This window comes from Buceros rhinoceros, unplaced genomic scaffold, assembly GCF_000710305.1.
Source record: "Buceros rhinoceros silvestris isolate BGI_N320 unplaced genomic scaffold, ASM71030v1 scaffold1669, whole genome shotgun sequence".
In the NCBI taxonomy this organism is placed as follows: domain Eukaryota; kingdom Metazoa; phylum Chordata; class Aves; order Bucerotiformes; family Bucerotidae; genus Buceros; species Buceros rhinoceros.
In genome coordinates this window covers 14,824-30,892 of record NW_010433103.1, presented here as the reverse complement: position 1 = coordinate 30,892, position 16,069 = coordinate 14,824, and the positions used below count along the sequence as shown (strand labels likewise).

Below are 16,069 nucleotides of genomic sequence, written 5' to 3'. Positions count from 1 at the left end.
CGGTTCAAGGTGCGCCTCCACGCCACAGTGAATGTTTCTATGCTCTTCAAAGTGAACACCGTTACGTTCATCACAGTTCAGGTGGAACTGTGGGGCTCAGACAATTTTAATCTCTGAAGGGCTCATTCTGGCTTATCTGGTCCTTTCCCTTGCTGTAAGACAGCATCAACAGACATTTAACCAACCCCACGCTCCTCAAACTCCAGATATATCACCTACTTTCATGTTCTGAGCCAGCTGTACTTCACACCCTTCTGAGAAAACAAGAGCAAACAAATTTCCTGGTTTGAGATGTAGGCAAGAAACTTCACCTCAGAGGACCAGGCACTGGTAGATACCACTGCTTGTCCTAACCCCCTGCAACTCCCCTGTCCTAACATCTTCATCCAGGGGTTACTGGAGTGATCCCAGCACACGTGCTTTGGCCCATTTCAGCTAAGGCCAGCAGCTGTCCTTCGAGCTTTGACTGGGCCTATATCTTTTCGCAGAAGGATTATACTGAACTGTGTTTTACCAGCTCTCAGCTCTGAGTTGCTACACGCAGACACACATTTATAAATAAGACTAATTCACGAAAAATTGAACAGAGGATAAAAAGGGCAGCAGCACAGAGTGATGAAGATATTATTCAGACCAAGACACACCAGTAGCTCTTTGTTAAGCATCTGGGTAGATTCAGTCCTTGGAATAAGGAATGTTAGACTACGGCACTCGTGTTCTCCTACAGTGGAGAATACGGCCCAGCTTTAGTGGAGAACACAGACCCTCCAAACCAACCTCTACAGGCACTGAACAGAAGAGCCAAGAGTGATGGAAACGTCTTCCTCGCGTTACAGTGAACGGGAATCTTTACACCTGGCTTCCAGAGACATGGATTAACTTTTTTCCCAGCTCCACATCCTGAACACAGTATCTCACTGCCTGGCATCGCATGCCGGTGGTCACAGGTCTCAGCTAAACCACAGCTCCTCAAAAGAGGGGCTACAGCTTGCTGCGTCTGTGGAGCCCGCTATGACAAGGTGGATCTCTGAACCTGCTGTACAACATGCTGTAGCAGTTCCAAGGGCACGTGTCTCCTTGAGCTCCCACAGCCATCTGGTGGTTGCTTTTCAACTGTTCATTTACCCAGTTCCTCATCTCCAGCGTTCACAGCTGTGCTTCGAAAGAAAACGTGACTGCAGGATTCCCTAGGACTATTTGCATCCCAGCAGAGGGTTCTTGGTTCAGGAAGGGGTCCTGGTGATAAAAAGGACTAGAAGATATGGGAGCACTTAAAACACAAATTTAATCACTATTATTCTAGGTCACAGAATCATTTAGGTGAGAAAAGACCCTTCAGATCAAGTCCAACTATAAACCCAGCTTTAGTTTTCTAGCTTCATACCATTAACGTTTTGGTTAAGCTCGTACAGCATTTTAGGCTGATAATTTTCCCTTCCTCTTTTTAGGATACATGAAAGTGGAACCTTTCCTGAACTCCAAATCCAGCCTACCTTATTTTTGACAAAGGGCCCTTTCAACATTACAACCCACTGTCAATTGTTAGGTACTGAACCCAGGTCTGCACTACAGAGGCAAAATTTTCTGGAAATTACATAAGCATGAAAAAGAAGCAGCTCCATGAGGACAGAGCAAGTAGAAACTAGTTTCCTATAGAGCTCTGTCCCATGGCTGATTGACTCAGGTGTCCAAGAAAGTACAAGCTCTTACTGAAGATTCTTCTATAATTGGCTATCGATAAGAATGCAGCTGCCTGGGTACTCTCCTGCCTGCATATTTTCACGAAACATAAAAGAATATAACCATCTTTGAGTCAGCTATACTACTGTCAAATTCAAACCGCACATACACAGGCAGCACGATAGCATAAGGCTCACTTCCTCAGAAAACCTGGCTAAAATCACCCTTTTCCCCCAAAGAAAAACCAATGAAATCCAGGAAAAATTGACCTACAGTTACTTGCTTTGTTTACTTCATTAAAAATGACAAATGTATTCTTGAGATAGCAGTCCTGTACGTGTGCTAGCTGTATTTATGACATAAATAAGCATAAATTCTTTACTTTGAAAAAACATACACATATTATTAGCAATGGATCTGCACAGCATGCTAAGGTACTTGAATATATGTATTTCCTGTTGACATCTTTCTAAAACAGGAGGAATATTATAACATTAAAAACAGAAAGCATGAATATTGTTGACGTATAAACAAAAAGAAGTAATATCCACAGAGTGAAGAAACAGCATGTAAATTAGGACCTCATGCAGCGACAGAAAAATCTCATATTTTAGGAGAAAAAAGCTAGAAAAATTAACATGACATCTTTATGCACATTGAGATGTGGTTAGCACAGAACAAATTTCAGGTGAATTTAAATATACTGAAATTGCAATCACCTAATAATGCACACATACGTAACAATTTTATTTATTAGTCATATAAATAATTCTTAGGGTTTGATATGCAGCTGTACTAATTTCTTTTCAAATTTCTACGCAGGCCTCTGGGGGAGGAGAGGAAATGCAGCAAACATTGTGTGCACTTCTTTGCAACCATACCACATTTTTTTCCTTGAAAGTTTCTGGAGTTTTCCAAATCCTCACATCTCTAGGCTCAAGTTTGGTTGAAGACTGTGGGAATAAGCTGCTTATGGTCGGTGCCTTCACAGTTACTTAACACTTCTCAGAGCAACCCTTTGCAATGACACTTGCTTCTCCTATAACAAAACCAGTACAGATTCTAACATACCTATAACGTTAAATCCTCCCCAAGTCCTACCCATAGAAAATCAAAAGCATTACATCGTCTTAATTCCTTTTTCTAGGTCTATGCTACATGAAAGATGTCCTTCTGTGTTCCTTTTCTTCAGGAACATCTTCCTCTAAAGTAAGAGCTCCTTTTAACGGAGCACGTGACTCTGTTAACTTTAATGTCTTAGTTTCGTGACAATTAAGGAAGAGATATTCAGCAGAATAAATTACAAATTGACATAGTAGACTGTTTGAAGTGTCCTTTAATCTTCTGCATAATTTTAAAAGTTCAGCTGGTTACTTCATTTAGAGATCAGACCAAAGCAACTCTCTCCTACCCCTCCTCCTTCTGCTCTTGTAAAATAACTGTGCCAGCCTAGAGAAATATTGTCTATCTTGGTTCGAGCCACTGCCCTGAAGGTGTAAAGCTCCAGATGAGTTCAATACAGCTTGTTTCATTGCTAATTTCGGAGGGCATGTAGAGCTTCTTGTTCCCCTGGCTTAACAGACAAATTGACTTTCTAATTTTAGAACAGGAGAGTTCTGCACACTCACAGACCAAAAATGCTGCTTTTCTGACGGATTTAAGTGCAGGTTTTTTGCTTCTTAAAACCAGAGCATCCAAGTGACTTAGAACTTGTAATGAAAAATGGTATTTAAGAATGTCGCCCCACAGCCAGATGTTTAAACAACAATGTTCTGATTGCTTGTTCCTTGGGAGGTGACTGTTTAAAATAGCTCTGGTTAACCTTCCCTACAGCACAGCACACTAGCTGGTAATTGCCCTGATTCTGGAGGAAGACAGCAGCAGGTCATAACAGCCCCTCTGCTCTCACTGGAAGATTTCACATGGCCGTGAGGTTCCATCATGCTGTGGTACTGAACCTGACACCCGCCCGCACCATCACCAACTCTCTCCTGTGCTATCAGAAAAGCGGTGTTCCCATCCTTCCCACTAACCTACTGCCCGACTGCACTCCCTGGCAGTGTCTGGCCATGCTTTGTCAGTGCCCATACACGTCTGACCTCGTAATGTCCTACTTGTGACTGAGATCTGCAGAGAAGGTGAATGCAGAGACCCAAACAAAGGCTCAAACACACACAGTTTTGCTCCACTTACAGAACGGCCCCATCTCTGTCTTAGTTCCCTGGACTCTCTCTCTTTGGCACTGGAGCTGAAAGGAAGACTCCTAAAGAGCAGGAGAGGCAGATCATTCACAGCTCCAGTGTTACAGAACTAGGCAATCCGACCAAGCAACACAGTCTTAGCATCCATTGGTAAATTATTTCAACTCTTCCTATCAGATTTTTTAGCAGGATTTACGGATCAATCTAAATAGCAATATAGGGAAAAACCCCACATTTATTAAAACTACACTGAAATAATGCCAGAGATCCAAATCAAGTAATGTAGTTTAGCCCTGTGTCTGCATTGTAAGGATCTTCATAATACACATACCGCTTTATCTCTTAGTCTTCATCTAAATATCTACCTTTGCTCTACCCCAAGCACAATTCTTCCTTCTCCACTTTCAGAAGTTCTATTTACCGTAATTTTTTTTTGTTGTGAAAAAAGAAATACTCAGTTTCTCAAATGAATGAGGGACGACGGCATTCATCTTTCACCCCAGCTAGCCAGCAGATCTATACACAGGATTGTGCTTGCCAATAAATAATACCCCTAAGAGCTGTTTTCACCTGTCGGATATTTGTGCATTCTTCTATAACTTAATTCTTCTATAATTTCTGTTTCTGATGGAACCATCTGGATTATCATTAGCAGCTCATTAGGACTTTCTCAACGTGTTTACAAGTTGTGATCACAATTGTAAAGTAAAATCTCTATTTGTGGTTTATCCAAGAAGCAGAAGCAGCATTTCTTTTCATAAACAAGATTAATCCCTTAAACCCTCGAACAGGAGATATTTTACTGGAGTTACATAAGCATAAAGAGAGTGCCGAAACCAGAAACCTAAAGAAAAGAGCAAAAATACTGCTTTTACAAAACAATTGCTGATTCCCACCACCTCAAAGACTTGATCGGAAGGTTACATTTCTGAAATTGTGTATTTATCCCCACGCACTAGAGACAGCTAAATCCTTGATCGTTTACTGCTTAGAGCCACTGCAACCAAGACTTATTTTCATGTCATTTATGAGAACAAAGTCTTGATTTTTGAATAAATAGTAATTTTTCATCAAGACAGTGTAATTCTCTTTGAGACTCTCAAGAACTAAGTTAGGGGTTTATCTCACCGAAATATATAAAATAAATGTAGAATATAGACACAACCTCTTTCTTCCACTAAGTTCTTGCTATTGAATGGGCATAAAATCAAACCTGACTCAGTCTATGAGAACTGAAAAAGAATTGCAATATAGACAGTATGTAGGCACCGAGGGCACATGAGTGTCTCTAACAAAATAGAGGTATCAGTGAGAGTATGGGAATACATTATTTGTGGGCTTGATAGCGACAAAAATAACTTAGACCACTGAAAATTATTTGTTGTATTGTCCTCCATTCAGTAGCTGACAACCTTGCCAAAGATGAAGCTACTTAGATATAAATTTTCATGGTAGTGGTGTGTCTTGATTTAAACTTTTGGGGAAAGCCAAGTTAAAATTGTAGCCATTTCGCCAAGTGCATCAGAGTTTAGATCAGGACTGTCTGTTCACACTAAGAGATGTCAATTGTAAATAAACGTGTAAAAATAGAACATTATGCTGTTTCTTATGCTTTCAAACAAGGACTCAAAAAAACAGCAAGGGACTTGTCATTTGGATAAACTTTGGATTTTGCATCCAAAATGCAAACCTGCACTTTGTTTTCCCTATAAAAATCTGCCCACGTTTGTGGCAGTGGGGGGGTGCGTGGTGTTGTCCGAAAAACCTATCTTATAGAGGCTTGTCAGAGCTTGTCTGCCAAATTCTTCTCTGCCCATAACCCTATGGAAAAAAGTACCATGTGTTCATGTAAGAAAGACTGGGTTTAATGAATATGCATGAAAGATTAATTTTAAGGTTCCTAATTTCTGCAACTTTTGAAAGCTTCTGTTATGGATGTTGACAAGCACATAATGTATGTACAACACATATAACATTGTACATAAGTTATATTAATCCTGTGATCTTAATATTTTCTTACAGTCTTTTTTCACTCTCTTCTATGCCTTTTGCTTTCCTTGCCTTCACTACTTCACACAAAGATCTGCATGTGTCTGTAAGAAAATTAATTGCTTCAACAACTAATAGGAAAATGCATCTCCGAGGAAACACTTCATAATCAATCTGTTTCCAGGTACAATATTTGCCACTTAGGAATAGATTAATTGGATGGAAAATTATTCAAGCTAATTATTTTCTTTCTAGTTTAAGATTAAATGTAAGATTCAAATAAAAGAAGTTCCACTCAGCACTTTACATTCTTCTGAGCTCAGTGTGATATGCCATGGATGATATGACACGGTCCTGTTTCCTAAGATGCTGCTCATTCTGTGACCGGGGCTTGCTGAATGAGCATGTGGCACGGTGTCACAGTCAAGCTGTCCCAGTTATCTCCACCAGGCACTACTCTGCACCACACAGACATGTATTTCTTGGTCTCTTGGTATGACAGCCTTCATCCTTCACATGAAGTAAGAGCACATCTGCACTTGCCAATGCTGCTATAAACAAACTATGGAGACTCCGGTGCACTAAGGCATAGCTGAAATGGGAATTACATGAGTATCAGAAACAGATGTTTTGGGATTGATTTTACAGTTGATTTAGAAAGGCAGTGCAAGAAATAGAAGATGAAAGTAACAGTCTCACTTTCAGCAGTATAAATTGAATAGCTATCCTGTTCTACCGTCCCCATGCTGAAGTTCACAAAACTAGGGTTTAGGAAAGTTTCTGGTGTATAAAGACTTCGGAGGAAAAAAAAAGAAAAAGATATCTTGTCAACACCAAAGGTATGCTACAAGTATTTCAGGTAAAGCTGAGGAAAAGGCAGGTATCCAACCTTACAGTATGTCAGACAAAAAAATTTACGTAAAGAAAGGATGAAGGTAGTCATCCACTTGGGTAATTACACATTTGAATATTAGCTTCAGGTAATCCCTGAAACTAAGAATAATATTAAATGCATTTATGTAAGTGCGGGCAATCCCTTGACTACCACCCTGCCAGTGAATTTCAACAAGACAGACATCACAGCCAGCTGATCCCTTTATCTGCTTTGGATCATCAGCACAAGTGCACAACAGGCGGTAGACAGGCTCTTCATCAGGTGGGTGCGTTTTGCATCACAACCAGCCTAGGCTGCTCTTGTATCAAACAAAACAGCAGAGCTGTCAGTTACTCAAATTTTGAAGTGTACTAAATATGAAATCATATTTATACTTGCCTGGAAAAGCTCTCAGGCCTCCTGTGTAACAAGTGGAAACGTACCCTGCAACGGTTCCTGTACCTTTCCAAAGAATCATTAACAAGCCAGCCTCTCTGGCTCCCGCACTTGCCATAGAAGATGGAGCCTAGTTACCCACTCCTACACAGTCTAAAATGTAGTTTGGTCTAACTCTATGCTCAATTTTGTGCCAGACTATCATACATAAAACACATGATTCATGAACTTACACAATGAGGATGGATTTCAAGCTGAAAGATTCTTACTTTAACAGAGGTGCGCATTCAAGCGTACTGAACATTAAACCAGCTCTATATAACACCAAAAATTTATACTTCAGATTGCACCTTAGGCCGGAAAACATTTGGCACAAGGTGGAGTGTGTTGGTAGAGGTGGAAATCCTGCCTGTTGTGGCAGATTACCATGCAGGGGCAGGGATGAATCACATCGCACACTCCTTTCACGTAACCCAAAATACCCAGTGATCACACAGACAGCTCTGCCTATGGAATCTTACAGCTCAGTCTTCTGTCCCGTTGCTGATTTTCACGTGTGTGTGCGTGTATGTATGGTGGAATCAATGGTGTCCACAAATACAAGGCATCCTATTACCTAACAAAGCCCAATTTCTTCTATTGGTATGGAGGTCAATAGAAACTCTTCAAAAAAGTCTAAGGCATACCACCAGCCAGCTGACTGCCAAGGGACTGAGTCATAAGCAGATCTCCATTTAACTCCTGCTGTCACGCTTCCGACACGACCCAGAGACAGTTGTCAAGGCCAGTACAATTAGAGGGGGTCATAAATCAACGCACCACTGGCTTTTGCGTTATCTTAGTGATTAGCTCAGAGCAGCTCCTTGCTCAATGTATCAGCTTATATGGAGCTCATCCTAAACTTAGCTCTGTAACCACATGCACACAAACCTTAAACCAGTGATGATGCTGTGTATTAGTGTCAGAACTGCCTTTAAGTTTAGCCCAAGTCCTCTCCACGCCTTTATCAAGCTGGGGCAGCAGCCCTATCTTACCCCACTAGAATGGTTAAAAGGCCAAGAGGTGAGCAAGGTAAAACTAATTAGAGGATGAGTTATATCTGCATCATCATTTCACATAAACCACCCACAGATTTTTAATATTGCAATCCCAGCCTTTTCATGTCATCAGTACATCTACACATCAGGAGCTGAAGCCATGAAATAACTCAATTGCCCAGTGAACTTCAGCCTTGTACTTGCAGTTGGAATTTACCTCGGATTAGTTTTACAGTATATATGGATGCTAGATTACATTACACAACTCTGCTAGCCTTCTGGTCCACGTTTTGCTGTATGTTCACTTACAATCTAAGAACTAGATTTAACAACTTTTTTTCATTCAAAAGGGAATCCCTACACCTCAACAGCAACAGGCGTATTTTCAGCCTCAGCTTGTGTTTTAAATCATCCACTCCCTTTCCAACTCTCCCAGCAATTAGTTTTACTTCTTACAAGAATTCCTCAAGAAAATCATCAGCACCATTAGAGACACTTTCACATTTAATATTAGATTTTTAATAGACAGGAGATTACTCACTTGGGGTCTCTTTTGTAATAGGTAGCAAACTGGTTTTGTCCCACTGGAATTGTTATTTTGAGCCTTAGGGTTACTAACGGTTTAAGGACTCCAGTGCTAAGTACTACAAACACACAGGAAGCATGATAATGATGAATCCTTACAGTTCTTAAGGGCAATCATTCCTCCTCAAGTTTAAAATGATATTTATCACACTGGATATCACCAGGGTAAAAATAAAGGCACTACATATGCATGAGGTTATCTAGACTAGTGGAAATGACCTTCGGCTACTTCAGCACCTCCACCTTTTGCGCTCTCACGGTAACTGCTGATGAAGACAGGACACCTTTTCTTGAATTCCTAGACAAGCTCATGAACAAAGTAATACTGAGTACCTGTTAGGCATTCAATTCTGATATCGTTAGGGAACCTCACCCCTGCAGTACGTACTGGATCTTTGCCTTCCATACTTCTGTATGTAAAATAAAAATCAATAAAATGTAACACAAAAATACAAAGAGGATAAACCCCTCCTCCGCCTTCAGATGAGCTAGGACAGGAAATGAAATTCATCCCTCCTTGCAAGCATACTTCCTGCAGCCAGAATTCCTTCTGTTCAAAGCTCCACCCTGGGGTCACAGCTGAAATGAGTTGCGAGAGGACATCCTGATGCTGGCGTATGTGAAACATGGAAAAAAGTAATGGTAAACTAAAACATAAAACTATTTTTAGGAAGCATTTTGATGAACACCAGCAAGAGGCTTAATGCAATTGTTGTGGCTAGCAGGCTGTTATTTATGTCAAATTTGGTGCTTTTGTTGCTTCAGAAGCATTTTAGGATTATAGCACTCGAGAGCCTATCAAATGCACTGGCAGATGCAACAGGTAAGAGAAGGCAGCAACAGCTCACTGCTGTTACAACATGAAAACTAAATATTAAATAACTATAGATTTTAAAATGAGAAATATAGGGCACTATATTCATACCATTGGTATGAATGTAATAAAAAGAAAGTATTGTGTAGAAGAATCAAAGGCAGTGCTGCCATAATTTTCTTGTCTCCTGTTATTATCTAATATTGAGTTAATTTCTTGTATTAGAAAAGTGTTAGAAAAATTAAGCAATGAAACATATTATCATGAAAAAATGAGACACGCAGGAACAAACGAGGGATTCAGCCCAGAAAATACCGTCATTGCAGTTCAAAAATGAAAATAAGTTTCTCTACTAATAGCGGGAGCAGCACGTGGTTGCAGGCAGGAGTAAGCCAGCAACTCCTTCAATGCTATGGAAATGCAACCCAAAAGTGCAAGTGGAAAAGCATCAGAAGAAATGCTATTTTTGTAACGTTTCCAACAACAAGCATGGGGAAAAGGAATTGTTGAGTAAAGCTCATTCATTATACAGTTCAAATGCATCTGGAGACAAGGCAGTAAACAGTCATCTCTAGACATTAAGGTTCTACTCAGATATGGGCAAACTTTGTGTATAATTATTTTGCACTTGCTTGGATCAATGGCCTCATTCCTGCCATGAGCAGAGAGAACAATAATGTATTCTCCAATGGTGCAACAAATATTTGTACCCGAAAATATAAACACGAATAAAATATTTCAAGGGGATCGTGATACCCATTAGTATTATATCAGAACCTCTTACAGCTATGGATACAACAAAGTGCTACCAATCACGTTTTGCAGACAAGAAAATCAATAAATCCGCATCCACCTCAATTTTCCAAACCCATCCCACCTGGCATGCTTCCAGTCCAACAGGAAACGGTAAGGATCAGAATAGGAATCCAGATCATCAGCTTTTAGCTATTCTTCTCAATCATCACTAGCACAGCAGAGACCCTCAATTTCAGGCACAACGAGAAACAACGCTAACCCCTGAAATCGCAGGACCCTTTTAATCTCATCTTCCTATTCTACCCACATCATTACTCAGACGAATTAAGAAAAGGAAAGATCAGCCAGCTTCCAAAGGAAATAAGGATTGCGCATACCAGGATGTATCTCCCCAGTTCACTCAGTGTTTAAGTGTTTCCCAAGTCACATTTCTAAGCCACTTGGCTCATGGTTAATTCCCATCACATCATATTCTATTTGGTTTTTTGGTCATCTACATGACAATAGAGAGGGAAGAGAAATGCTTCACAGAGAGGAACAGAAGTGCTGCACAGATGCTACAAGTAGTAAGCTGATCTAATAATCTCATGGGTCAGCATTTAGAGTGTTATGAAATTATTACTGCCTGAGAATTAAATCAGAAGAATAGGGGAGAACTTTATAATTGCTTCACCATTAATCTGGAACACTGTCGCAAGTCCATAATAAGCAAAGCACTGAGAACTTCAAATCATATTTGACAGATGGGCTTAATTAGTTATTCTCATATAGACTCACAATATTTGCTGTTAATATTCATTCTAAAACACCCTGCTGGCTGTGATAATATTTATGTTAATCCTGTTATGATAAGCTTTCAGTGCCAAAACCTCTCCACATAAAATGACTGATACATTTCAAACTTTGATAAAGAAATACTCAGGCATCCTGGGTAAGTTTGTCACTTGTACAAATGCCTCCTTAATCTGTGAAATTACACCTGTCACAGAAGTTAGCTTTGTTAACAGTACTTTGAGCCATGTAAAACCATCCCAAACACAAAGGTATTGAATCTTTAGTTAATTAACATTGCCACCTTCGCATTCATAGGATCAGACCTCTGATCTTTAAGAGTACTTACACAAAATGCAAACAGAGTTTGTCGATTTCTAAATGAACTATGGAGGTAATTTGGTAAGAGACATCAATATTTAGCTGTTACCATTGTGCACATTTAGTGCCAAACACGTCTAGATCTGAAGAAAATTGTTTCCCCCCAAACACTGAGCACACTCTTTGCCCATACGATGCTTGATCTTACTTCTTACAATGAACAGCAAAACAGATATGGCTAAATTTAACAAGGAAAACAACATACTGAATAATACATTGCGAATATTTTATATTTGTTTACCAACAATAAGGAAGACGATCACAAAAGCGAGAAAAACACAAAATCTCAGCTGGAAACTAAGATGGAATAAGTCAAACCAGAAGTTATGAGAAGTTATGAGTTACACATACACCTTGCATTCACTCGATTTTCTTTGCAGCAAAATCTAATACGTACACAGAGCTCACATTTCTTCTAATAAACACAACACAATGCTTACACTCAGCATGTGGAAGTACACGGAATCCACAACCACTGCAAGAAAAGGGGCATCATAATCTTTTTTTTTTTTGCGTACAAGAGGTCATTTTCAAGGCTTGCCACTGAATGATGAATAGTGAAGGAAAATAAATTGCCAAGTTTCAATTCACCCATGAGGATGTATTATATTTTCCCAATGAAGAATAGAAATCAGGCAAATGCACTGTATGGATCCAACAAGATAAAGCGTGATAGAAAACTCATTGTTGAAATAATCTTTGATTTTGATCCAAAGCCCATTTCAGTCAATGAAAATATTCACACTGTCTTCAAATAGCTTTGAACTGGGATTTTAAAGAATCTGTCTGACAGATTGTGCTAGACAGTAGGAAGCTCTGACCTTGGCATATATATACATTGCTTCTTTGACCAATAAAATTCAGTCAGGTATGAGACAATATATGGTTTAGATGAGACAATTCAGGATACTATAGCAGAGAAATTGTGTAGAAACTGAGTTATAATAAGGAGAAAGTGATTTATGTCATGATTACGAACAGAAATTCATCCCTTCCTCTGCTTTTCATAGCACTGGATTGCAAAGACACGACACTTACTAGTTATTAGGCTCAGAGGCTATTTATTTAAAAATTCTAAACCACATAATAAATCCCCAAAGCCTATACGATTTTGTAAAATTTCAGAAGTAAATCACAGCACAAATCGTCCACGTTACATGCCAAGTTTTCCAACAGCAATGCCAAACAATACATACGCAAGCAGTCAGACCCTTATAAATACGCACTTGACATACTGTTCCAGAAACAGTAAACGAGCAGCAGCAAACGATGTAAAAATGTACTCATTAAAGCCATCAGCAGCAATTAGGAACAGAACATCCACCTGCCCGATGAAGGCTGTTTAAGACCAGTCAGTGTGCTATCAAAGTTCTTGCACAATGGGACTGGAAATTCTATTCCCTTCTACAGATTAAAGTCTCACCAGCAAAAATGTGGGTTTTTGTTTCCTCTGGATTAAAAAAAACAAACTAACTAAAAAAATACCCAAGCAAAAATAAGAAAAAACAAACAAAACATCCCCTCAAAAAGAGCCCTCTAACTACCCCCTGCTATAATGCCTGGCAACAAGGAATTCGAAAAGATTAAGTCACAACCAAATTCTAAGATATGGAACATGTTCTTCTCAACACTGTGAAAACACTGCTTCCTGCTAGTTTTAACTTCCTTTGAGTATTAGGCTTCTAAATGTTTTACACAAAGTGTCTGTGGTAGAATTAGCAATGCACTACAAAGACAGCCACAGCTTTTCCAAAAGCGTTTGCATCATGAACAATAATAAAACTTTTAAAAATCACGACAAAATGCTTTGAAAAGGAAAAACAAACATTGGTTTTTAAAAGATAAACTGCTGGAAATGACCTACCTGTTTTCAGAGGCAGCAGATTTCCTCTGGCAAACAATAACAGCTGGTGCGTATTTGCCAGTGTAATCCACGCTCTCCCTGATGTCCCATAAGTATGGGCTGCTGGCTCTCACACTGAAAACATTCACACCTTTCTTCACCTTCGCCCTACGAGGAACAAGAAGATATTTCACCAATTACATACAAAATGTCAGCTTGATCTGTTACTTATTTCTTCATTATTTTCTCATTACTGCCCCACAGAAACTGCTACCACTTTATTAAGAGTTCAACAGTATTACAAGCAAAAGAGATGAGAGAATTAATTAAGAATTCCATATTTTGAAGAAATGATAAAGATAGAAATCTTGTTGAACTAATGGTAATTACAGCTTTAGTCATAGCTCAGCTGCAGAGCAGATACGTTCCGGAGCACGCTCCTCGCTCCCAGTCTTCCATTATCCACACTGGGGGCATCACCGAGCACGTTAAGACTCTTTCTTGATTAGAAGTCATTGTATTGGAGAGGAAAGTAACTTTGTCACAAAGAAGGCAGGTTGTTGCTAGGGTTTGTATCTGAAGTGAGGAGCCATTGCGAGATCCCACACTGCAAGAAAAACCTACCTCTACTTCTCCCCCCTCCCCAGATTACTCAAAGATGACATTTCATATCTTTGCTCCAATTTTCACCATCTTTCTGAATCCGCATCTCTATTTTCTTTTAATACTGTTGGATTTAGCTGTTCTATCAGCTCTGATCCTAAAAATACTTAGAGATGTTCTTATTTTTCCAAAAGTAACTGGTTTCTTTGGAAGTCTGTTTCTATGTATGAGGTTAAGCAATAGGAAAAGCTGTATGACAAAATGTTAGTTACGACAACTGGACCGGCTCCTACTGAAGAGTTCTTTGTGGTTCTCATGTGTGGATAAAATACTTCTAGTTTTGAACAACCAGTGGAGAAGAGTGGTTATATATACAAGTATCTGTTTTATTTCCTCTTAGCAGGTGTTACATTCCTTACTTCTTTCTCTTCCTTCAACTAAATATTTGAATATGTATCTTAAGTCACTCCTGAATTAGTCCACAGCTATATAACCTTGGCCAATTTACTGAATTGGGAATTTCTGTTGTTAACTTTTGGTTTCTGAACGTGTTGACAAAACCAGAAAGTCCATTGTGGTCAAACAGCTTCATATATGAGCTGTCAGGAAATGAGAGTTTAATTATATTTGCTTAAAGTCTCATACACAAAATCCATTCAGTGTTATGGCAAGTTCTCAATTCCGGGCAAAAAACTGAAAAAGGTATGTAATTTTTTTGTATAAACAGCTGCTGCCATGCAGAGATGCTAATGCCAGTAAAACAGCACTATCAGCTCTGCCTCCGCATGAAATGACTTGTGAAATCTTTGAAGGACAACATCCACACAGATGTTTTCAGAACAAAAAGCCAAAGGATTCCTTCAACTGTCTTGGACAAAAAAGATTATCTTTCATTTCTTCTGTCAGTAACTCAACGGCAGTGGCTGTAATTTCCTCCGCACACCTGGAAGGATTAATACACAAAGGCTGCCCATTTGTGCTCAAGTTGTTCTATGCTAATGTCACAGAATGTATTTTAAGCAGGTGCAGTTACTGCTCCTAGATCAAAAACATCCCTGAGGACATGAGATCAACGGTCAAAGAAGAGTGGGAATCACACTGCATTGCTGGCATCTTAGACCTAAAACAGTCAGACAATCTGGACGAAACATTTTTCAGCATATGTCCTTAGCTATTCCTACTGACCAACAACTGGTCCCACCTTTCTGTTCTGTCTCAAGAAAGGAAATCTGCTGGGTGTCAACTAAGACCAATGATAGAAAAATTATTCCCACTTCACAGGGTGGCTCAGATCCTTCCAAGATAAGCTGGCTATGATTAAGAAACTCATACCCACCCTTCTAGCTCTCCAAAGTGGTCGCTGTCTCTCCAGTGGCTGATCATGGGTGTAGGGTTTGGGCCATCTAGCTGAGCTTATGTATTTGAAAAGGAAACTCTCTTGCTGGAGCCAGCTCAGTGTGCTTAGCTCTAGGGCAGACAGTAACTGAATCACTGAACCAGAGGCTGGTTTCATCTCACAAGACCACATATGCCTTGAGCTCGGGCTGTGAGGCTGGCCCCTCAGCTTTGCCATGCAATTGGCTTTATTAGCTTTGCCAATAAACCAGTGCTGTAGCACACGGTATGGTTGGTCAGTAAGTGGTTGCTGCCCCTGCAGCCAGCACACGCCAATGAGCACGTCTAAGACTTCTATAGGCCACAGGGCCTCCCTGGGACACGTGCAGGAGCACTGATCCTGCTATGAGACTTTGAATGTCCCAGACTAAGACATGAAGCCCTTGAATTTTCCTGGACAAGATTTCAGAGGGATAGAGGTGGGGAAGGGTACACATCCCAGAAACCCCAGTGGGTGGTAGCCTTACATAACAGCAACCATCTTCCTGTGGCTGGAGGTTAAGAGCAATTACTACATTGTAACTGTTACTTAATAACACACAATAGATTACATTGACTACACAAAAAATACAAAACCATAGCAGTTAACAAAACTGGTAGGGAATGAAGAAAAAAGCAGCCTTAGTCCATAGCATAGTCTCTCTTGCTCTGATAGCACACATGCATTAACTTTACTGCCATCGAGAAAGCTGCACAGGGTCTCAGTGCTGCTAAGTAAACAGCCACACACTGAAAATTGAGGAA

At 39.8% G+C, this 16,069-nt stretch overlaps 1 protein-coding gene across 1 annotated transcript in view; it reads right to left on the bottom strand.

The window, feature by feature from the left end:
* The window catches only part of TMEM132D (transmembrane protein 132D), a gene marked incomplete at its 5' end in the record, with an annotated part of 146,762 nt that extends 133,267 nt beyond the window's left edge, over positions 1-13,495 (bottom strand). Inside the window, one exon of the mRNA XM_010143982.1 lies at positions 13,349-13,495. Coding sequence (XP_010142284.1) covers positions 13,349-13,495 — 147 coding nt within the window. The remainder of the gene's footprint in view (positions 1-13,348) is intronic.
* Between the last annotated feature and the right edge of the window lie 2,574 nt (positions 13,496-16,069).